We start from the raw sequence: 22907 nt of genomic DNA on the forward strand, positions 1-22907 counted from the left end.
CCTTCCAACCCATTGCTCACTCAGCAGCCAGAGTCACCAGTGGCTTTGACTTTCACTTGGAGCAAATCTAAACATGTTGCTCTGGCCCCTGAAGGACTCCTAACTGGTGGCTAGCAAGCCCAAAGTGCAGCAGTTCCAACTCTGTGCATGTGTCTCAACAGGGTTCTCAGTGGCTTTCTATGGAGACACCCTGTGTCCTGAGGTCTCTCCTACCCACACCATTTATTCACCAAGACCCTGCAGTCAGTACATTCACCTAGAAATTTACATCCAGCCAGAACCTCAGGATGTAATCTCATTTAGAAAAAGAATCTCTACAAGTGCATTAAGTTGAAAAGAGGTCACCCTGCATTAGAGTGACCCATGTGACTGGTATCCCCATAAAAACAAAGAGACAAAGGCCCATGAGGAAGAAGTTCCTGTGAAGACTGGGCAGAGACTGACGTCACAGAAGTTGATAGTAGACTAGCAGTTACCAGAGGCTGGGACGAGGAGGAGAGAGTGCCTTAGTCGGCTTTTTGCCTCTGTGACCAAAAAACCGATAAGAACAACTTTGAGGAGAAAAGATTTATTTTGGCTCCGGTTTCGGTGGTTTGAATCCATAGTCAGCTGGTCCCATTGCTCTAGGCCTGAGGTAAAACAGTACATCATGGCAGAAGGGTATGGTAGAGGAGAGCTGCTCAGCTCATGTAACCCAAGAAGCAGACAGAGAGGAAGGGGCCCAAGACAAGATATGGTCCCCAAGAGCAGGCCTGCAGTGACTTACTTCCTCCAGCCATGCCCCACCTGCCTACAGGTTCAGCCATCTCCCTGTGGTCTGCTGGATGAATTAATCCACTGGAGAGGCCAGAGCCCACATCATCCAATCACTTCCCAAAGTGTCACCTCAGAGCTTTGCTTTACTGAGGAGCTTTGACAGTTACGTGAGCCCATGCCAAGGGAGAGCATATTCTCATCACCCGAGAACATCCCCTTGAGTCTCTGCAGACCCCTGTCTCTACCCCACCTGGAAAAGCAAAGAGGCACAGCACTGTCTCCCAAGCCCACCAAGGACGGGCACAGGGAGGGCTTAGGCCTCTGCCAGCTGCTGCAGCAATGACAGAGTCCCATAGAGGGCAGACAGGGGCATCTTGGCCTCCAGATCCCAGGTTGACCTGGGGCTACTCAGCTCCATCTTCAGGCCACACTCCTCCAGCAAACCATAGGTGATGGCCAAGCCCTCACCCTGGAGTGGGGCGAGGAGCTCTCGGGGGAGGGTGAAGGGGATGCTCCACGGGTACTTGAAGTTCGGCTCTAGGATGATCCTTACCTAGAAGAAGAGTTATCCGATTGTACAGTCGAACCTTGGAGATGGGGGGGAGAAATTATCTATCCCAACATCAGGGACCAGGCAGAACAATGGAATCAGGAGCTTTGGGGCCAAGCCAGGACGTGATCAGTGGTTGAAAAGCATTGTGCATTGCTTCCTCTGCTATGAAATGGTCCTGCTAAAGCTTACCTGCACAATAGTGATGTTTGGCTGTCCGGATGCATGGGTACATGTGTATATGTCTGCACACACATATTTGTAGATGTGTGTGCATGGGTGTACATACATATGTGCATGCAATATGAATCAGTACTTGTGTACAGTATAGGTAAAGAGCAGCTTGAAATGGTGCCTTTGTAGTGAAATCAAGGTGTGGATTACTCACGTCCCCTTATTATAAAGCCACATAGTTCCTATATGGATATTTTGGGCCTGTTGGGGCCCACTGGTGGGTTTGGCATGAAAACAGAGTTGCTCTTGACATAACCTCAGACCCAAGAGGCCTGCTCCCAGAGGGAGAATGTAGCCAGGGATTTCCAAGTGCCCATCTCCCCTCCAGAGGAAACATGAACCCTCTCTCTTTTCTCAGAATCCTCAGAACCATTCTTACCCTCCTTCTTTCACCCTCCTCCCTGGACTGCTGGCCCCTGGGGATTTCTCACCAACTCTCGTTGCCAGAGCAGAATCCTCTTCTCCATGGACAGGGCCAGGAGTTCAAGTTGGGTGTCACTCAGCACTAGGGGAGGGAGAGATGTGGAGGAAGAGTGACAGAGTTCAGGTACTCTCTCACCATGGACTAGAGACCAGTGAGAGGGGAATGCTGAGGTAGAAGAATAAACCCTGCTCGTCGGCTGAAGTTCTTCCTTCTACCTTTTTTTTTTTTTTTTTTTGGCTCTAGGGATTTAACCCAGGGTGCTTTACCACTGAGCTATATCCTCAGCCTCTTTTATTTTTTTCTTTCTTTTAACTTTTTAACTTTTTTATTTTGATGCGGGGTCTCACTAAGTTGCATAGGGCCTCACTAAGTTGTTGAGGTGGGCTTTGAGCTTGAGATCCTCCTGCCTCAATCTCCCAAATTGCTGGGATTACAGGCGTGCACCACCGTGCCCAGCTCTCCTTCTACTCTTGAATGTCTCCAAGATATTGAACAGCATAATCCAGGGTGTGGGTTTTAGGGTGGAGGTTGGGATCTTCTGCCTCAAGGATCAGTTATACGATCAACAGTCAGTCACTTTCTAGTCCTTGGTCAGTGTCACACTGGGCCCTCCTAAACTTGGAGAGAGGGTAGATGAAAAGGATCATGATAACTGAAGTACTCTGGAGCAGTGGCACCTAAAGCGTTCATTCAGAGGGTCTGGGGCCAACTGTGCCTCTCCCACTCTGCCCACAAATCACTCTTACCCATCATGGCTTGAAGAAGGTAAAGAATGCTGTCCTGTGGCTTAACCCACGGAGGTCTTGAGCCCTGTCGCAGTTTATTTAGGATTATGCTGCCAGGGCCTTTCAAATGATCCCAGCTGTCCAAGTCCAGCTACAGGAGACAGGTGGCTTGTTAATGACAACAGTAATAACATCATCGTGGTGTGATCTGCCAGTGTCTCCTGTGTCCATCAGTGATGACCAAGGAGTGGGCTGATGGCTCTCTATCTCCACCAGCAGATTCCAAGGGTCTCTAGAGATGGGGGAGGCTGCCTGTGGCCCTGGTCACTGTGCCTAGGCCAGAATCCCCACTCTGACATCCTCCTCACTCCCTGGCCTCTTGCTCACGCCTCCTCCTTCAGGTATATCGGTGCCCATATGTCCTACATGTCCCCCCGACAGCTCTGACAGCCCCAGGAAGCTGTGGGGCATCCTCACCACATCCATCAGGTCCTGCAGAGCTCCTCTGTCCCCGAGCATGGGCAGGATATTGTAGAACACGACACCCTGAATGTCCTTTGAGAGCTGGGCCAGGGCCTCAGTTTTCCGGAAAACCTCCTCTTGTAGATGCTGGAAATCTGCCCTCCGCCATCAACACCAACCAAAAAGTGGGAACAATCTTTAGTTAGAACCTCCCTGGGATGACGGCCCTTCCCACCAAAATCAGCCAAACACCTCTATCCTTTTCAGCTACTGACCAAAAGCGCCTCTGCTATTGGCTTGCTTGGGCTCCAGGGATGGGACTATAATGAGGCTGGAACGATGACTGATCCCAGGCTCTGAAAGAACAGCATATTGAGAGCAGATGTAGACATTCTCAAAACAGTCATTGCAAGTTGGAGGAAAAGACCAAGTGGCTATTTCTGGGACAGTTCAGGGATACTGTGAAATCCAGTGTTGGGCTCTAGAGAGAAAAATCTCAGGTATTCTGAGATCAGTTTCCATATCTGTTAAATGGGGATATGGCAAGGATTAAATGAGTTTGTGTTTCTAAAGCACTTAGCACACAGGGTCTACCTTTATTATGCAGTTGTGCCAGTACCTTCAACATGCATAAAGAATTGATCAATGGTAGATATTGGGGGCTGATTTCCCCAGGGGGCTTCAGGGAGCTTCAAGGTGACTTACTGAGAGTGAGAGATCTCCTCAGTGGAATCTCCAAAGAGCTGGGCATTCTGTAAAGCCTGCTGGGCAATAAGTCCTCAACAAATGGTGACCGCGTGCATGAATGAATGAGTGGAGCTAACCAAAGTGGTCACTTGGGAGTAAATTTTTTTTTCTCAGTTGCAAGGAAACTCTAATTTGGGACTGGCTTCTTTACCTTGGCCTTTAATCTCCCACCCAGAAACCCCAGATTCCCCTTAATAAACACTCACCTTGCCAAAAAGGTTCCTCTATTCTCCCTAGGAAGTGAATCACAAGTGATCATTTTTCTTCACCCTCAAATTTGCTTGAGGCTCATTGGAGGGTCTGCCCACCCGCTGTCTCCCCTGTCCTGGTTAACCTCTTGGTGACCCCATCCTGGTCCTTCCCTTCACCATGTTGGCCCTCCTGGACCCTTCTCATCCACAGGACCCGGGGAGGGCAGAGAATAGTGACAACCAAGTCAGGGACAATCTACCCTCAGGCCTGCTACCTGCAGGTTGGGATTCCCACCTTCGCCTCCAGCACACACCCTCACCTACACTCACCTATAGAAAGGCTGGAGAGTACAGACCGGCCTAGAAAGAGAATGTAACCCAAGAGTTGGTCCCAAAGACTTGTTTTCTCCAAATCCTGCCTCTACTTCCCCTCACTCCCTCTTCTTCACTGCTCCGCCCCCTGCCCACAGGGCCAGATGCCCACGCCGGGGGGATTGGCAGCAAAGGCAATCGGGTAGTTGGGTTTCTGTTGTGCAGAGTGGCCCAGAGAGGCATCAGGTTCACCTACCTGATTCGAAAAGTGTTCTTGAACAACCCTGTAATTTAAGTAACTCTGGAAAAGAGAGAAAGTGTTCACCCACCAAGAGCCAGTACCCCCACTCCCCTCTTCTCTCTTCTACCTCTTTTGCTCCACCTCTCACCTCTCCAACTCCTCCCTCCTTTCTCTTTTTCTCACCTCATACCACTACTTCAATTGAGAAGTTCCTCCAGAGAAATGGATTCCCAGGCAGACCCCACCCCCATCACACTCACACCTATCCCGGTGTTCAGAGGAGAAAAGCTGGTCTCCCTGGCCCCAGGTCTTGGCCAGGTCCAAGACAGGGAATGTGGATGGTGAGGGGGGAAGGTTTTTTAATGACTGGCCCCAGTGGGGGGTGGAGTGGGCTCATGCAATATGCAAAGGGGGTCAGGACTCACCAGGGCCCAAGTTCTAGGCAGAGAATCTGGACTCACCATCTTGAAAGGTTTTCTGCTTAGCATCCGTGGAGATGAGAAGAAAGGCTGAACGGAAAAGCATCCAGTCAGGAGAGCTGTGTCCCACACCTTGTACCTGGAGCTTGGGGACCCATGGATACACCACTTGGGATGTTCGTCAACCAAGCCTCTGGGTCTTATGAATCAGATCCCTGGATGAAACCTTGAGGAATCCTTATGCCTCCAACAAAAAACTCTCTTCTCCAGGTCAAGGGGACTGGCTTTCTCCTGCCTGCCCAAGGGACTGTCTCTTTGTCAATCTTTCCTCACAGTGCTGACCTTACTTATCAATTCCCAACCTTGCAATCTTGGGTGGTTTCATGTTTCATATATAGAAATGTACTGAGGTCTGAAACTTGCCTAACACCAAACTAGGAGAACAGCTTATGAAGAACAGTATCCCAGGTGCTGGAGAATGTGATCCATGGAATCAGACGCGGCTGAGCTCCGCAGTGCCTGCCAGTCACACCCTGACCACTAGAGGGCAACAGGGGAAATCCACTGACAACGCAGGCCCAATTGAAGGGAACTGGCAGGCAGGGCTTGATTTACAAGATAAATCGCAAGATAAATAAATTTACATAACAAACAGGAATATTATGTGCAGAACAGTGTAGTACTTTGCCACACCACAGGCTAGTAACTTCAGAGAAAATTAGAATTCTCCTGAGTGCTAGTCTTCTCATCTCAACTGTAAAATGGAATCAGGACCTTCTCAGCCAAGCTGACACAAAGAATCAACATCCAGCAACGTGACTGACACCAATCATCTTCGGCCCCTTGAGTTCAACAGCCTCTTCCCTGGCCTGACAACAAGCCCAAGCCATCTCAGGATCCACATTACCATGCTCCGTCTTTGTGGCTTCCTGTCACCCACTTTCCCCTACAGGAAACTTCCCTAAGGGGTCATCTGTGCTGTGTCTGCACTGTCTCCCTCGCATTCACTCCTCGGTCATGCAGTTTATCCACCAGAATTCACCAGACTTCAGCCACCAGTGAACATGGTCTTGGTTCTCTCTGGATACTACAACCCCATGCCCGATGGGGTCTCCTATATTCAGACTATGTATTTTTGTTTTGTTTGTTGTTAATATTTTTTAAAATAGTGCTCTTTTTCTTTCCTTCCCTAAATGAAAAGCACTTTGTTAATCACTGTGATCTTTAATAATAGCACTGCCATCTCCTAGTGCCCTTAGTGGGCATCTCTAAAATTTCTCTCATCCCACCTCTACACCTCAGTAGAGAGATGGTTAGGTATGGATGGTCTTTCTCCAGAAGCCAGGGTCCACACAGGAGTGAAAAGTCCAGCGGCCCTCTGTTGTACCCTCCCTGGCACCAGGACCCTCCCTTGGCCAGGATCAGCAGTGAGAACACTGCAGGAGAACATGGGAGTGTGCTCATGGTGAGGATGTCCCCTCCTGTCCTGCAGCCCAGCCCCAGCTGAGTCGACTGCCCTCCAGCTGGGACTCCACATCAGAAGGACGGTTGGTCCTGTCCCCAGCACGTACATCATGCCCAGGTACTTAACTGACCCTGACCATCTGCGCACATGGTATCCAGCCCCAAGGTGTGTGTGTGTTGGGGACTGTGTGTTTGGAGGATGGTGACAGAGGGAAAGATGTAAATAATATCCTGCATGGGGCTGTCAGGGCCTTGGGTCTGTCCTTGTTTGTGTTTGTGTCTTCACTATCTTTGGGGGTTTTGATGTGGGTTCATGGGTAACCTGAAGGGCTCTGGGGCTCCCTCTGCTGAGCTTCTGAGAGAGGCAGGACCTTGCATGATGAGATGGTTGGGATTACAGCCTGGCTTTGCCCGTGCTCAGGGCACCTCCAAGTGGACACTCCAAGTTGGTCCCTTCACATGAAGGAGACGTCTCAGCATCTACCCCTAGCAAAGTTTCAGCAGGCCATGCTTGTAGGTGGCTGTGGGTAGGGGGATGTGTGTGTGCCCAGACAGTGACGAATGTTGCTCATCCTTCCCCTGGACTGGGAAAGCAGCAGAGGTGGCATGTTAGTGGCCTCTCTTCTGTTTCTCTCCTCAGGAGGAGCAGGGCCACCCTACCCCACCCCAGGTGCCTCCCGGGTTTCTACTCACTGACGCCATTCCCTTTGATGACCAGCTGCTTCTTCTTATAGGCCATCACTGTGCCCTGGGGGATCGTCAGTGTCATAGCTCCATCCTTGACAATCTGTCCCTGGACTTCACCCTGGAGAGAGAAAACATACCTAGAAGCTTACATCTCTCTGCCTCACAGCACAGTTAAAAATCCTGTTTCCTTTTCATCACAGCAATGCATGCTTGTAGTTTTAAAGTCAAATACATCTAGAAAGCTCACGAGAAAAACAGCAGACCCCACTCTCTCATTCCTCCAGGTCCTATTTCCCATTACCATTAGCTTCTCCTTCTTCTGTCCAGCTTTACCTACACATTTTCCAGTTGTCATGTTGCAATATTATAGTTTTTCCAAATTAGGTGTATGAATCCCAACACTGTAGAAGACCACAGACCACAGGGACACGGCTTCTCATTTCAGATTTTACTTTTATCACTTAATGTGATGCCCCTGTGTCTTCTCCACCTCATTACTCCATCTCTCCAGGGAAGATGGGGATACATGCTTTAAGACTTTGCACACCTAAAGACCTCTTTATTTTAACTCTCACGTTTGAGTGATATTTGACTGGACATAGAATTCTAGGCAGAAATTCCTTGAAATATGACTCTTTTTTTCCTTTTTAGAAACAATGTACAATTTTCTTTTTGAGGTAAGCATCCTGAAAATCTACACTTGTATTTTGTGATGTGGATCTATGCTGACCCAATGGACTTGGATGGAGCCTGAGTCTCCTCCAGGAATAATTCACTGGCCTTGGGAAAGTTTGTGCATATCTCAGTTTTTTTCCTTTAGTTTATGAAGTTCTTAAGTGAAGACTAACTACACAGAAATATATTGTATATAAAAGCACATGATGAGACACAAATTTTACATGTCCATACTTGATCTGAATAAGTTACAAATACATTTACTTAAATTAATTTAAAAATTTTTTTGGTTATCGTGAGTGAATTATGTAAATCACATTGCTTAAAGACATTTGCATCTTACTCCTTAAAATATTTCTTATTGGTTGTCATGGTTTAGATTTATAATGTCTTATGGTTTGAATGTGAGGTGTCTCCCAAAAGCTCCTATGTGAGATAATGCAAGAATGTTCAGACGAGAAATGTTAAGATTGTGAGAGCCTTAACCCAATCAATAAATTAATCCCTTAATAAGTATTAACTAAGTGGTAACTGAAGGTGTGTGGGGTATGGCTGGAGGAAATGGGCATTGGGGGCATGGCTTTAGGGTACACATTTTATATGAGGATGAGTGGAGTCATTCTCTGCTTCTGGTCTTTATGTGAGCCATTTCCCTCCACCACACTCTTCCTCCATCATGTTCGGCCTCACCTTGAGCCCTGAGGAATGGAGCCTGCTGTCTATGGATTGAGACCTCTGAAACCATGAGCCCTCAACCAAATGTTTCCGCCTTTACAGTTACTATGGTTGGTCTTTTTATCACAGCAGCGAGAAAGGTGATAAACCAGTGTGTGTTAGAAGTATGGTCCCCAATGCAGCAATGATCAGAGGTCTGATGGGCAATGATTGGATCACGGTGGCTCTGATGGATTAATCCAAAATCCACTGGAGCTGGATGGATTGTGGGAGGAGGGACCTAGCTGGAGGGAGTAAGTCATCAGAAGCGTGCTCTGGAAGAGTTCATCTTCCCTCTCTTTTCTTTTCTCTCTTCTCTCTCTCCTCCTCTTTCTTCTTTCTCTCCCTCTCTCTCTCCCACCCCTCCTCTCTTCCCAGCTGCCATGGGCTGAGCACCACCATGCCCTTCTGCCATAAGGTTTCTACAATGAAGTCAATAGACCATGGACTGAGACCTCCGAAACCATGAGTCAAAATGAATCTTTCCTCCTCTATCCAGTTCTTCTCAGGTATTTCACTCATAGAGACGAAAAGATGACGAACAAACAGGTCATCATAGAACTTAGGCTACTTTAACAGCTGAGGTTTGCTTTTAATGTTCCTGTTTCCTCCAGTCATAAAACTGGATATGGACACAAGGCTCGCATTTGATTCAGCAAAACTCACTATTTACCCAAGACACAACATAGTAACAATAATTAAATCCATTTCTAATCTCATCAATAACATACATCCCCTAATGTAAAGCATTGTAAATTAAGACGTTATAATATAGTCTCAGGATACGCTGGCATATAAGATGAAGAAAATCGTCGTCCCCCCAGAGACCCTGGGAGATGAGGATGTAGTGGCTAGATGGCATACTCTTGGTGTCCCCATGCCATACCTTAATTAAAGTATTCCAAGAGCCAGACAACTTTCCCAAAGTATTCGCACTACTCTTGTCGTGCAGTGTAGTACTGTTGGTCAGTTCAACGACCTCCGTCACCACGTACAGGTTGTCCCCTCCCTCCCGGCAATGCTTCAAAAAGGATGGTTCTGGATCCAACAGTTTGCTGGGGGTATAAGTGAGGTAAGTGGTCAGAGTGAGAAAGCGATGCCTCTCAGGGCACTCTGGGTTACCCTTCTCCTCAAAACCCAGAGGGGTACATGCCTTTGAACTTTGACAGGTGAGTGCTCAGTGGCAGGAAGATGCTGGACCGCGAGGTTAAGGTGCCCAGGGCACAGAACACCTTTTCTGATGTGCAGGATAAAGGCCACTCCATTTCTAGGTGGTACACACTGTGAAGCGCATCTGCATTGTACTAAATTACACTGATCCTAATAAGGGGCCATTTATCAATTTCCAGCCCGAGGGTCTCTCAGAAAGCTAGAAGTAGATAAGGTCCAGATGGTCGAGACCAGTCCTGAGAAGATCCTATTTTCAAAGTTAAGTATTCACTCTGAAATGTCCAGAGACAAAATCAGGGTGAGATATGGAGCAGGTAGATAAAGCACAAGAAGCAAAATCAAGAATCAATAAATGAGATGGTATTAAACTAAAAAGCTTCTTCACAGCAGAGGAGACAATCAGTAAAATGAAGAGGGAGCCTACAGAATGGGAGGAAATCTTTGCCACCCGAATTACTAGAGCATTAATCTCCAGGTATATAAAGAACTCAAAAAACCAAACAACCCAATCAATAAATGGGCAAAGGAACTTGATCAGACACTTCACAGAAGAAGAAATATGATTGGTCAACAAATATATGAAAAAATGTTCAAAATCTCTAGCAATTAGAGAAATTCAAATTAAAACTACACTGGGAGCCAGGTGGAGGAGCTCATGCCTATGATGGGGTTAGAAGGCTAAGGCAGGAGGATCGCAAGTTCAAAGCCTGACTCGGGAACTTACCAAGGACCTAAGCCACTCAGTGAGACCCTGTCTCTAAACTTGAAAAAAAAGGCTGGGAATGTGGCTCAGTGCTTAAGCACCCCTAGGTTCAATCCCCAGTACCAAAAATAAATAAATGAATAAACCACTACACTGAGATGTCATCTCACTCCGATCAGAATGGCAATTATCAAAAATACAAGTAACAATACATGTTGGCAGGGAAGCAAGGATGTGGGGAAAAGGAACTGAAAATTAGTGCAACCACTCTGGAAAGCAGTATGGAGATTCCTCAGAAAACTTGGAATGGAACCACTATTCAACCCAGTTGTCCCAGTCCTCGGCATATACACAAAGGACTTAAAATAAGATAATACAGTGATATGACCACATCAATGTTTGGAGTGGCTCAACTCAACCTAGGTGCCCTTCAACAGATGAATGGATAAAGAAAATGTAATGTGTGTTTGTTTGTGTGTGTGTGTGTGTGTGTGTAATGAAATGTTACTCAGCCATAAAGAAGAATGAAATCATGGCATTTGCCAGTAAATGGATAGAACTGGAGACTATCATGCTAATCAAAATAAGTCAATCCCCAAAACCAAAAGGTCAAGTACTCTCTCTGATATGTGAATGCAAACACATAATAAGGGGGGAGGAAAGAATAGAACTTCATTGGGTTAGACAAAGGAGAAAGAAGGGAAGGGAGGGAGAGTGGGAATAGGAAAGACAGCAGAATGAATTGGATTCAACTTTCCTGTGTTCATATATGAGTACACAGTCAGTGTGACTCTACATCATGTATAACTGCAAGAATAGGAAGTTATACTCCATGTATATATAAAATGTCAAAATACACTCCACTGTCATGCATAACTAAAAATAACAACTAGAATTTTTAAAAATTTATACAATTCCAGGCTGGGATTGTAGCTCAGGGGCAGAATGCTTGCCTAGCATGTGTGAGGCATTAGGTTCAATCCTCAGTATCCCATAAAAATAAATAAAATAAAAGCATTCTGTCCATACACAACTACAAAAAAATTATTTTTAATTTACACAATTCCAGTTCTCAATTATACCACAGAGAATTAGAAAAAAATAACAAAATAAATCCCAAGACCTTGAGATATTATTTAGAGAGTTCCAGAGTCTGTCTCATTTTAATCATACTTAATTAATTTATTTGTTTTGCTTCTTTCCCCATTACCTGCCCATCCCTGACTCCACTAAGCACAAGTTGCCCCAGGACAGGGACGTGGGTTTGTCCTGTTCTCTGTCCCAGCTACAGTCCTGGGTAAAGCAGTCATGGGTAAACACTGCTCCACTGAGTACTGACTGGGGAAGGATAGCTCCTGGCTGAAGGAAGGAAGGAAGGAATGGGTACCCAAGAGGAATGGACCAGTCTGAGATGTCCGCTCCTCATTTTGTTGGGGGGACCACAAGGCCTGGTAAATGCCTCTTGCTTGCAAGAAGACACTGCTGGGATAGTAATGTCCCACCCCTTCCTCTCCAGGTGCCTCACCTGTTTTGAAGGCTTTCCAGGTTTCGGGATGGGACGGTAACCTTCTGGAACTCAAGGGTGGATCCACGGGACTGAGTGAACTCCCCTGTTGCACTTCCATCTACCCCAGCACTGACACTCACACCTGCCTTCCATTTCTGGATCACAGTGTCACTGAAGAAGAATGGTCTTGTCACTTCCACTTCTGGAAAGAGAAAAATGACCAGAGGTTTAGCCAAGAATTCACTATGGAAGAGCTAGGTGTGGGAAGGGAAAATTGAGGCCAATTCTGCCCCAACACCTCTACTTATTAAAACCTCTCAATCAAGACACTAACCCATCAATTAATGTTTGAAGTGTAGACTACCTTGGAGGGCAAATGTTTGACTCCAGCGATACACAACAGGGAGAGTCTTAACCCTAAGAAATGGTGCCATCACTTGTTCAGTGTCCAGAAGACCCTGGGAACTCTCTTTCCCAAATTTAGAAAATGTTTAGGATTTGGGGACGGAATGACCTGTCTGGATCCTACTTCTTCCAGTGCCCAGCTATGTAACTTTAAATGAATTATTTTATAAACTTCAAACTCTTACACAAAATGGGGATGATATCTCCACCTCAAGAGGCCCTTATGAGCATTCTATGACCTGATGAATGCCTGGTTCCAGATAATCAGTTGATTCTCAAATAATGTTCCTTGCCCTTTTCTTAAGGTGAGAGGAAGCAGAGATGGACCTAGTGAGGCGTCTCCAGGATTCTTGGATGTTGCGCTCCTTCTGTTTAAGAACGTTGGTTCTTCACACCTGAAGCCTTGGCCCCTGGCCAACGTACCTGGGACTGAGGAACCCGATGCCAGGATGTCCATGAGGGAGTACTCAACTGGAATGTCAGGCTGTTCCCAAAACTGGGACTGAGGGTTCTTCCGCAAAATACTAAACTGACGGAAATGGGTGGCATCCAACAGGGATTTGACAGGCCTCAGGTCTTTGCCTCCAAAGTTTTTGACCATCTTCTTGCTAACACGCTCAAATATGGAGGGCATGTTGCTGGGAGCAGAGAGAAGAGAGCAGTTACCTCTCCCTGACCCCCGACTGCTTTTCATAAAGGAGAGAACCTGCACATGAGACAATCAGGTCTTCACTTCCTGGGGTGACTAGCTCAGAGCTCCCTCAACTTCTCTGCTCTGAAGACAGGCCAGGCTTCTGACAGAAGCACTCCTGAGAAGTTTGCTTCCCCTCATAGCTGTGGTAGGAAATCCTGGTCCACCTCCATCTGTAACCCAGGGATCCCAAAGGACAGGAAGAGGAAGGGCTCAATTTTATCTTCAAATGACAGCGCAGAGGGGTGGTTGGGCTTAGGTTAAGTAGACATGGGTAATGGAAGAGCTGAGATGGCCTTGGTCATTTTACAGATTTTGCAGAGAAGGCCTCATTGACAAGTGACATTTGGACAGAAATTTAGAAGGGGTGGGTATTAACAATGAACATACGTGAAAAAAAAGTATTCCAGGTAGAGAAATCGGCAAGTGCAAAGACTCTGAAACAACCCATGCCTGAATAAGGGGGGTGCAAAAAGAAAGGTGAGGCAGCAGACACTGCTGCAAGCTGGCTCAGGCCCTGGTTGGTCAGTGTCATCTCTGTCTTTCACTTGTAGCAAGATCAGGAGCCATTAGAGGGCTTTGAGCTCACACCTCTGGGGCATTTCTGACAAGGTGCTTGCGGTTGCTGGGCTGGCGATAACTGCAGTGAGACAGGAGGGGCAGAAGTAGAGGGTCTAGTTGGGATAGTTTTGCAATAACCCAGGTGAGAGTTGGGAGTGGATTGGACCAAGTCATAGCACTCCCAACAATGAGAAGGGATCAGATCCCAGTCTGTGCCACAGGTAGAGATGACATCTACAAAAGGGGTGGGTTGGCAAGGTGGCCTCCATGAGCACTCATAGCTCTCACCCCCAGAATGGCTCAGGAAAGTGCTGTGTGTACATCAGGAGAACATTTCTGACATGGGTTGTTTGAAGAAAGTGAGGTTGAGTCAAGGGGAGCAAGGGGTGGCGGGTGTTGAAGAAGGAGGGAAGGTGAGATAAGGAACCATGAGTCAGAGCAAGTAAACGGGGGCTGGTCTGGAAAACTCTGGAGGGTAAATCATACATGTGCCACTCTGGGTGCATTTAGTGTACTGGTGAGGACGAGCCGGGTTTTCTTAAGGGGCTCCTTTGGATCTTGAACAGGGGAATAAATGGGTCTTAATATGCCTTGCAGAAAAGTTTTACATGGTGATTTGAAATCTTCACAGAGAGATTTAGGTGCCTGTCAGATGTGCACAAGGAAGAACAGGCAGACACAAGTGCCTGATAGTGGCTGGGAAGGTCCCAATTTTGTTTAAGCAACTCTCTAGCAGAGATGAGTTCTTGCCGGGGTAAAAGGGGACTGCTGAGCACCTGGCTGCTGTGTGAGAGGTACAGGAAGAAGACTTCCCTTCCAAAAGGCTAGCCTATGGCCTTTCTTAAGCCTCCCTAGTGAACACCAAGCCAGGCAAATTGTCCGACTTCACCCACCAGCTGGAGGGCTGCTGTGTATGGGTGTGAACTGCCTGTGTTCAGGGCTGCCAAACTGGAGCCTGTCAAGATTTTATACAAACCTGCTGGAAGAGAAACAGCACACAGTATGGGCACATGAAGATAGGCAGGGGATGCTTAAATAGTACAACCTGGAAGCTTGTACTGTTGTTCCTAGTGGATAAGGTTTCTCTATAAATACCATAAAGTCAATCACTTTTACAAAGTGTCACGATCCCTTGCACATGTAGCCATCAAACAGGGCCTGTTCAGCCAGGCACAGGTGGCACATGCCTGTAATCCCAGTGACTCAGAAGGCTGAGGTAGGAGGATCACAAGTTCAAGGCCAGCCTCACCAATTTAGCAAGACCCTGTCTCAAAATAAAACATAAAAAGGACTAGGGATGTAACTCAGTGGTAAAGCACCCTGGGTTCAATCCCCAATACCACCCCGCCCCTTCCAAAAAGAAAAGAAAGAAAACAAAACAAAACAGGGCCACGCTCTTGAGCTGCTTTCAAATTCTTGCAATTTCAACAAACCCAGGATCTCCACCAGCCATTAAACCAAGAAGTAGTGCTTAAGCCTGTATTCCCTAAAGAAAACTGATACGTTAATTGATTTGCTCAATCACTTATTTGCTCATTTAGTCAGTGAAGTTTTTACAAGTATCTTAGATGCTAGGGCCCTGCCTTGAGAACATGTTCCTATGGTCTCTGGTCTCTTGGGGCATAGTACACTGATAAAGACAGATATTTACCAAATGACCTCACTGATAAATGCATAAGTAGCTATAAATCATGACTGACACCATGAATGAAAGGGACCCAATAACTTTCTATTAACAAGAACTTAACAACTCAAAGCATGGGTGAATCTCATAATCTAACCTCAAAAACTTAAGAACGAATATTATTATACAGAACCTAATAATTAGTTCATTAAGAACACAAAGATACAGAAAATACGAACATTACAGATAACACAATATAATGGGCTTATAAAGAACTGCATACCCTGATGAGGAGACTGCTCATTATATTCATGCATTGAAAATTTTTCACAAAACAGAAAAATGTCATAAAGCAAACCTCCACAAATATCAAGAATCAATATTACTCATATTATATGTTTATAACAATTCCATAAAATTTAGAGGGGACAGACTAGGGATTGAGCCTAGGAGTGTACTACCACTGAGCTATATCCCCAGTCCTTCTTATTTTTTGAAAGAGGCTCTCTTGCGGAGGCTGACTTCAAACTTGGGATCCTCCTGCCTCAACCTCCTGAGTAGCTGGGATTATAAGCAGGTACCACTGCAACCACCTCCATTACATTGTAAATTAATAATAAAAAAAATACTGTACTACTAAGTTGCTTGATACAATAATTTTTAAAAATTAAATGTGAGTCATATGTGGACAACATGGAACCAAGTGGCCAACTGTCCAGAGTACAACATGCCCAAGTTTTATTGTAACTATCCAGATGCAGACCCTACCTATGACTCGTCATCTGTGAGAAAGACACACTACTGGATAAGGAAACACAAAGGGAATGTTGGAAGTCTCCTATGTTACTAATATGGCATTATGTAAAATGTGGATGTGTAATCGATGTGATTCTGCAATCTGTATTTGGGGTAAAAATGGGAGTTCATAACCCACTTGAATCTAATGTATGAAATATGATATGTCAAGAGCTTTGTAATGTTTTGAACAACCAATAAAAAAATTAAAAAAGAAAAGAAATTGATGGAAGAGATGGCTGGTAGACAAAACAATAGCTGCATTCAACAGAGCAGGACACCTCCTACTCTAGCCTCCGTATCTCCTCCAAAAGAGGCAATGATCCAACTTCCTCCTGGTCCACCAATTCCTCCTCATCTGGTATGATGCCAGCACCCCATGGGAAAGCCCTCCCAAGAGGACAGTGATGGTCTTCTTCTCCTGGGATGATGCCAGTGGGACCAACCTCTGGAATGAGGTCCCTGTGGGAGGCCACACGTCAAAATGAGGCAAGGGCCTCCAATGATGAGAACTTCTTGTCCCATGATAGTTCCCATATAGCCAGGAATGACTCAATCAGACAGTAAGGGTAGACTCTTTATATAAGAGTCACAGTACTTTTTCTACTTCACCAGGAGATGGTGGTGCTGTAACTCTGGGTGCTTCCTAAAAGCATAACAATGAAGACTAGCTCCCTTCTTCCTATCAAATAATTATTTTGGAGGGGAAAAGATGGACAGAAAAAGTGAAGTTTACATTTGTATTGTGAAATGCAAAAATAAAATTGGCAGCTCTTTTAGTTAGAAATTGTGTTCCTGAATATAGTTGTCCCCAGTACCCCTGGGGAGTTGGTTCCAGGACCCCCCTGCAGATACCAAAACCTGAAGATGCTTAAGTCCCGGATATTAAAATGCTACAGTATTTGCATATAACCTACATATATTCTCCCATATACTTTAAATTTGAATGCTATGTGAATAGTGTTTGTTGCAGAGTTTAGGGAATACCAACAATTTAAAAATCTGTACACATATAGAAGTAATTTTTTTTTTCTAAATATTTTCAACCTGTGGTTGGTTAAATCCACAGATGCCCTATCTATGGCTATGGAGGGCTGACCATACCACCAAAAGAGAAAAAGAGTACATAACTAAAGAAGAAAGGAACCTAAATGGATTTGTGATTCAGAAAACTCACTCATTATGGAAGGGTCAACAGTGGACAAGCATAAATTAATTCTCAGGCTACTTCTAGCCATGTTCAAGAGAAAGCTATTGGCACCTTAGCCTTGGATGATGACAGAGAAGTTCCATAAAATCAAAAGGAATTGATGATGGCTTTGACATGGGTGGTGAGGAAGAGGGGGGGACACAAAGGGGGTTTCTGAATTTCTGGCATGGGTAATAGGAAGGGTGGTGTGCCATTTTCTTAAGTAATAGAAAAGAACTCTGTTAGGAGACATGATTATAGAGGAGGAAGATGAATTCCTATTTGGTCACATTGATTTTGAGATCCAAGAGAAGAGTAAAACAGACAGTTACACAGATTGGCCCTCACAGTAGAAAACTACCCTGGAAAGAAAAATGGTTGGGCATAGAGGTGGGAGTGGAGACCTTGAGATGAAGTCACAAACACGAATGTTTCATAGTCAGGTAGGGCAAAGTGTGACAGCACTGGGTAGACCACACTGAATGAAAGGGACCTACTTCAATTGCTTCCTTCTGAGTAAATAAGCACAGGATTTCTGGCTACAAAGAATTGGGTTGGGCTGGGGATGTGGCTCAAGTGGTAGCGCGCTCGCCTGGCATGCGTGTGGCCTGGGTTCGATCCTCAGCACCACATACAAACAAAGATGTTGTGTCTGCCGAAAACTAAGAAATAAATATTAAAAAAATTAAAAAAAAAAAAAGAATTGGGTTTTTGAACATGCTGAATATGTTCAGTACCAAAGAGGCAGAACTTTCAATGATTTGTGTAACAACCCTGACGTGATTGGTTCAGTTCAGTCTGGGTTGGGCCGTGGAAAAGGTCAATGACAACAGAGAATACCAAGAACAAAAGCAAAGTCTCCAAAACCGGACCTGGACAAAGACGTATCACAGATACATCCCATGGCCTCTACACTCTCAGGAATTCTCCATTAATTCTCTTAAGGAGCGCTTAAGGAAGAAGTGCTACCTTCCTTGCAGGTCAAAACATGTAGGAAAAATTCTCAACCCATTTCATAAGCCCATCTGGACATTCCTATCTTCTCCTCTTCTTACTTGTTCCCTGTTCCCCGTGAGCACTTACCAGATTGTGTATTGTATTGTTCTGTAGAGAAAGAACTCAATTGAGTGGGGTCTGTTGAGCCTTCAGACCTTCTGATGTCAAGCCAAATCAGTCAGCAATCCCAGAGACCAGACCAATGTGATTCTCCTCTCTGTGCTTGTTTCCAACCCACGTGTCTCTGATTCAATTTCCAGGGAAGGATTCTGGCAAAAGGTGAGCAAAGGGAGGACCCTCCTCTTTTCCAGGACACCAGGTCTGGAACTGAGTCCATGAATCATAGAATCTTGGCTCTCAAGTCCTCTCCAGCCAGAACTCCTCTTTGGAACAGAATCAGGTAGCATTTGATTACAAAATGGTGAGGCTTTTCTAGCTCAGGGTAGACAGAGGTGTGCCCCTTTCTTTATACAAAAACCAGCTGAACAAGTCCTTGACTTATAGATTCCCTAGGACTCAGGCTGAATCAACTCATTTGGCTCATATCCCACTCTCAGATTGCTGACTGTAACAGAAGACTGTGGGACAGCAAGAAAGGTCCCTCCTTGGGAAGGGTGGGGACCTTTGCCAGGGCCCCAGGGAGAGTCTTGGAACTGCCCATAGGTAGAGTTGGGGACACCAGGAATTTTCTTAACACCTTCTCTGTGTCAGGTCCAGCATATAATTATGTAGTCCAACCTTGCAATAGTCTTTATTTTAAAGATAAATTGTTTCCAAAGTCCTAGGCTGGAGGCCTCATTCTGGGGATCCAACAAATCAGATTCAGCCACTAGCCCCAAATACCAAATAGAAAAATGCAATGGAGAAAAGCAGAAAGGGAGCTTTACCAATGGAGCCACATGGGGAAGGTGGGAGGACCTGCATCCTTAGCCTTTCTTCAAGGGCTGAGACTCACAAATCTTCTCAACTTGTTGGGGGTCAGGAGATTATAGATACAGGAAAAAAGAGATGAGGGGGACAGACTGGCTAGTAAGAGGGAAGAAGAGTCCTGTATTTCCTGACAATGGGCAGGTATATTCCAGGAACTTGGGCACCTCCTCCTTGTACTTCTTTCATGGTTCTTTATGGTCCCTCAAAAAAAGGGGAGATGAAGATGGGGTAGAAATTCAGCTGGGTTATCAGGCAGTGCAAGATTAGGGTGGGGTAATTTTTATTTCACAATGCATTTATTCTACCTTTGCTTCCTTTCAACATTCAGAAAAGTCTAGCTGTTTCCATTTTGGGAATCCGAGGTACATTCCTGTGGGAGCCTGACTCAGAGCTGTGTCCTCTGTCTTGTCTCCACCAAGCAAGATTTACCAAAAGGGACTCTTGCTTTCTCTAATTACACTGTAAAATTCATAGACTTGAGGTGTAAATGTTTAGTGACATGTACAATGTGGGGGGGGCCTTCGCACTGAGTGACCAGCATTTTCCTTCCCTGATCGGTTGAGGCTCTGTCGGTCACTTCCGGTGATCTGGCCACATCCAAGTGGCCCCAGATGGCTGCCCTGATCCTGGGAGTCGCAGAATATGTCTTCATGCGCAGGTGTGCCTTCCTACTGCCCAGGGTCGAATTACCCTACCTGTCCTTGTAACCCTGCCCCTCTTGACTTTTTTTGGATGGAATTTTCTAAAAAATAAGAGTCCTCCCCCCAATAAAAGCCCACTCCCCAACGTGCTAGCTCTGTCTCGCCAGCCTCTCGTGACATTCCTCACTGTCCCATTTGGGGGGCTTGAGGCCGAGGGCAGAGGAACTGTCCTGGGGCTTGAATTGAAGGTAAATTGTGTGTCTGTGTTTTATTTGGTACCTTAGGAAATTTACTCAAGCAACCCTTAGTTTGGCTGCCCGCACTGGTCGGGGGCAGCAGTACAACTATTCAATTCTCCAGCATTTTGAGTGCCCTATCCTGCTACTGGGTATTCTAGAAATCAGAACAAAATAACTCTGCTTTGGGGGAATTTATGTGAGTCCAGTGGACACTGAGATCCTCTTGATGAGCCTCAAAACTGAGGAGGATCAAGTTCATCAGTATATGGAAGGTAGAGCCAGGAGCTTTACCTTCACATTTCCCATCATGGGCACAAAGAGGAAGATACAGAATTTCACAATGCATTTATTCTACCTTTGTTTCCTTTCAACATTCGGAAAAGTCTAGCTGTTTCCACTTTGGGAATCCAAGGTGCACTCTGTGGTAGCCTGACTCAGAGCTGTGTCAGACACAGAGAATAAGAGGAGCTCCCTCTAAATTGTCCTTTGTCTGCCCCCCCCCCCCCCCCCCCCCCCCCCCCCCCCCCCCCCCCCCCCCCCCCCCCCNGCCCCCCCCCCCCCGCCTCGCCATTCCACCTCTCCCTAATGCTTTGGTTAAAGAGTATCCCCACCTAGATGGCACCATGATAAATAGCACTTATTGTATCATCAACTAACACAAGAGTGTAAATTAACTCACAGAAGAGTATTGTGTCTGTCTAAAATGCAGGAGGCAGGAGCCTGTTGCCATGTCCTGGAGAAGACACTACGGAGCTGAGGAAGGACCACCAGCCTGCATCTCCACTGACTCCTTTCCCTCCCCACAAAGCCCTTCACACCCCTGAGACCAGCAAGATAGAGCTTGGAGGAGCTAGTCCTTCTAATTTCTTTACAGCCAGCTTTGAATAAACCTGATTCCTTCCTGCTAACATGCAAATCCCCAATATTGGTGCTCTTCAACATTAGGCAGGCAGCCCAGACCGGACATTTCCTTCCGGTAACAATGGTAGCAACTAAAAATCCTGGAACCTCCTGTACTGAGAACAGTATCTTTTTTTTTTTTTTTTTTTTAGATGTTGATGGATCTTTATTTTACTCATTTATTTATATGTGGTGCTGAGAATCGAACTCAGTGCCTTGCACATGCTAGGCAAGTGCTCTATCACTGAGCCAGAGCCCCAGCCCTGAGAACAGTACCTTGTTGGGGAAGGTGCAATCCTGGAAAGCAAGAGAGGAATTTAAAAAAACTCAAATTCCTTCTAGAAGGAAGCTGTGTGAGCCTGTGAGCAGCTCATGTGTTGCTCATCTCTGCCCAGTCTCTGCTTCCCTCCTGGCTGACCTCACAGCAGGAATCTGCACGTTGTACATTTATATGTTAGCTCTTCACCCCATGCTTTAAGAACCAAGAGTGAGTGATGAAGATCTACTTGGGAAGGGGTAGCTGTGGTCTTTGTAAGGCATATGCTATTTCCTTGCCAATTTTCCATCAGTTGCACTTTCAGGTTAGTATTTATATGCAGATTTTCATGCAAACCTCTATTCGCTGAGGCCCTTCCCCCTCCACTTACTTCTCTGGCACCCCCTTTCCTAATCTTCCTCTCCCCACCAGGTCATTTAAGCTTCTGCCCCTTTGCTTCCTGCTGTCTATCTTGCCCACATTATCCCCTTCCTTGAGGTATGCATCTGGGGATACAGAAATTTTAAAAATGGAGTTTCAAAAGAGAAGCAAGCGCCTGTGGGCTTTTGGAATACAAAATAAGCAACTCAAGTGCAGCCCAGCCCACCTCCTTGCACCCTTGACCTTACACACAGAAAGTGGCATGGAGTAAAGGCATTGCACAAGCACAAGGAAAACTGGTGCCATACTGCACAACTCCACTCAGTAGCCTCTAGCTACTGTCCCTCTATACATATTAGTACCCCAGACCCGGGGGTTGTTTCTCACCCTTGAGATAGCCCACATTCTCCCTAGAAAATGCCTCCATTTAAATTCATTTCTACAAGGTTTGCAAGAGCCTCACTCATCCTGGATTGAGGTCCCCTCTTGGAAACTCCCTGGACTCCCTCCAGTGACACTTATGCAATGTAGTTCACCCTTCTTGAAATTTGCTCCCAACTGAGTGAGTCAGCAAATACAAATCAACTCCGGGCTAAGGTTTTGAGGTTCTAGGTTTACTTTTGTACACATTATCTAGATTCCAGTACTGGGAAGTGTCTAAGAAAACCAGAGCTGGACAGAAAAGAGGCAGCAGAGACAGATTTTATTCAGGAGCCATTGAAAAGAGGGAAATGACCTGAGTATAGAACTTGGTTCCATTCCAAATGTGAGAAGGAAAAGTAGGAATTTATGGCTGGGGGTGGTCAATGAATGGAAAGTTACTAAGAGGGGTAGTTTTTCCTAAAATGACCGGACAGTCCAGTTGCTGAAGGCAACCTAGGTAATCAATATGCCCTGGGTGATGGAGGGGGAATGAGGGATTTGATGGATATTGAAGGTGACCTAATATTCAGAGTGGGGATTCTGGCTAACTTCACTTGACAGGAGTGTTTCTCCAACTGGAAAATACCATGGCAAACACACAGAGGTAGCGGCCCAATTGAGAAGCAGGTTCAGTGGAACCTGTCTAGAGTTTGGTCAAGGCAAGAAACTAATCTAGATGGAGAGGTCAATGAGCCAGAATTCCACACCCAACAGATTTGCCTTGGAGTTGGACCAGGTGACAGATGTGTTTAAAAGAACAAATAAGATAGTTTCAAGAATAGATAGGAGTGAGAGAGAGAGAGAGAGACAGACAGACGGGGGGGCAGGGGGGAGGGAATGACACGATAGGTAGAGATGAGACTACTTGAGTTGGGTGGTCCTTGCAGGAGCAGAC

The 22907-nt window shown here is 45.9% G+C and overlaps 1 protein-coding gene across 1 annotated transcript; it reads right to left on the reverse strand.

Moving 5' to 3' along the window:
- Positions 1-552: 552 nt before the first annotated feature.
- Positions 553-18638, reverse strand: Gsdmc (gasdermin C). The gene is made up of 14 exons (XM_048802127.1): positions 18330-18638; positions 12810-13024; positions 12000-12183; positions 9488-9656; positions 7219-7330; positions 5104-5151; positions 4658-4702; positions 4420-4449; positions 4105-4131; positions 3427-3507; positions 3167-3306; positions 2711-2840; positions 1972-2045; positions 553-1309 (listed from the first exon to the last, which is right to left on the reverse strand). The coding sequence occupies exons 2-14, from the start codon at positions 13018-13020 to the stop codon at positions 1070-1072; spliced, it is 1491 nt and encodes a 496-aa protein (XP_048658084.1). The 5' UTR covers positions 13021-13024; positions 18330-18638; the 3' UTR covers positions 553-1069.
- Between the last annotated feature and the right edge of the window lie 4269 nt (positions 18639-22907).

Source organism: Marmota marmota, unplaced genomic scaffold, assembly GCF_001458135.2.
Source record: "Marmota marmota marmota unplaced genomic scaffold, marMar, whole genome shotgun sequence".
Classification (NCBI taxonomy): Eukaryota; Metazoa; Chordata; class Mammalia; order Rodentia; family Sciuridae; genus Marmota; species Marmota marmota.

Coding starts and splice junctions, on each gene's coding strand:
- Gsdmc (XM_048802127.1), bottom strand. CDS start 13,020: ATGCCCTCCATATTTGAGCGTGTTAGCAAGAAGATGGTCAAAAACTTT. Junction 5,152..7,218: donor CATCAAAGGGAATGGCGTCA/GTGAGTAGAAAC, acceptor TTTTCCGTTCAG/CCTTTCTTCTCATCTCCACG. Junction 2,046..2,710: donor CCTTCTTCAAGCCATGATGG/GTAAGAGTGATT, acceptor TCCCTCCCCTAG/TGCTGAGTGACACCCAACTT.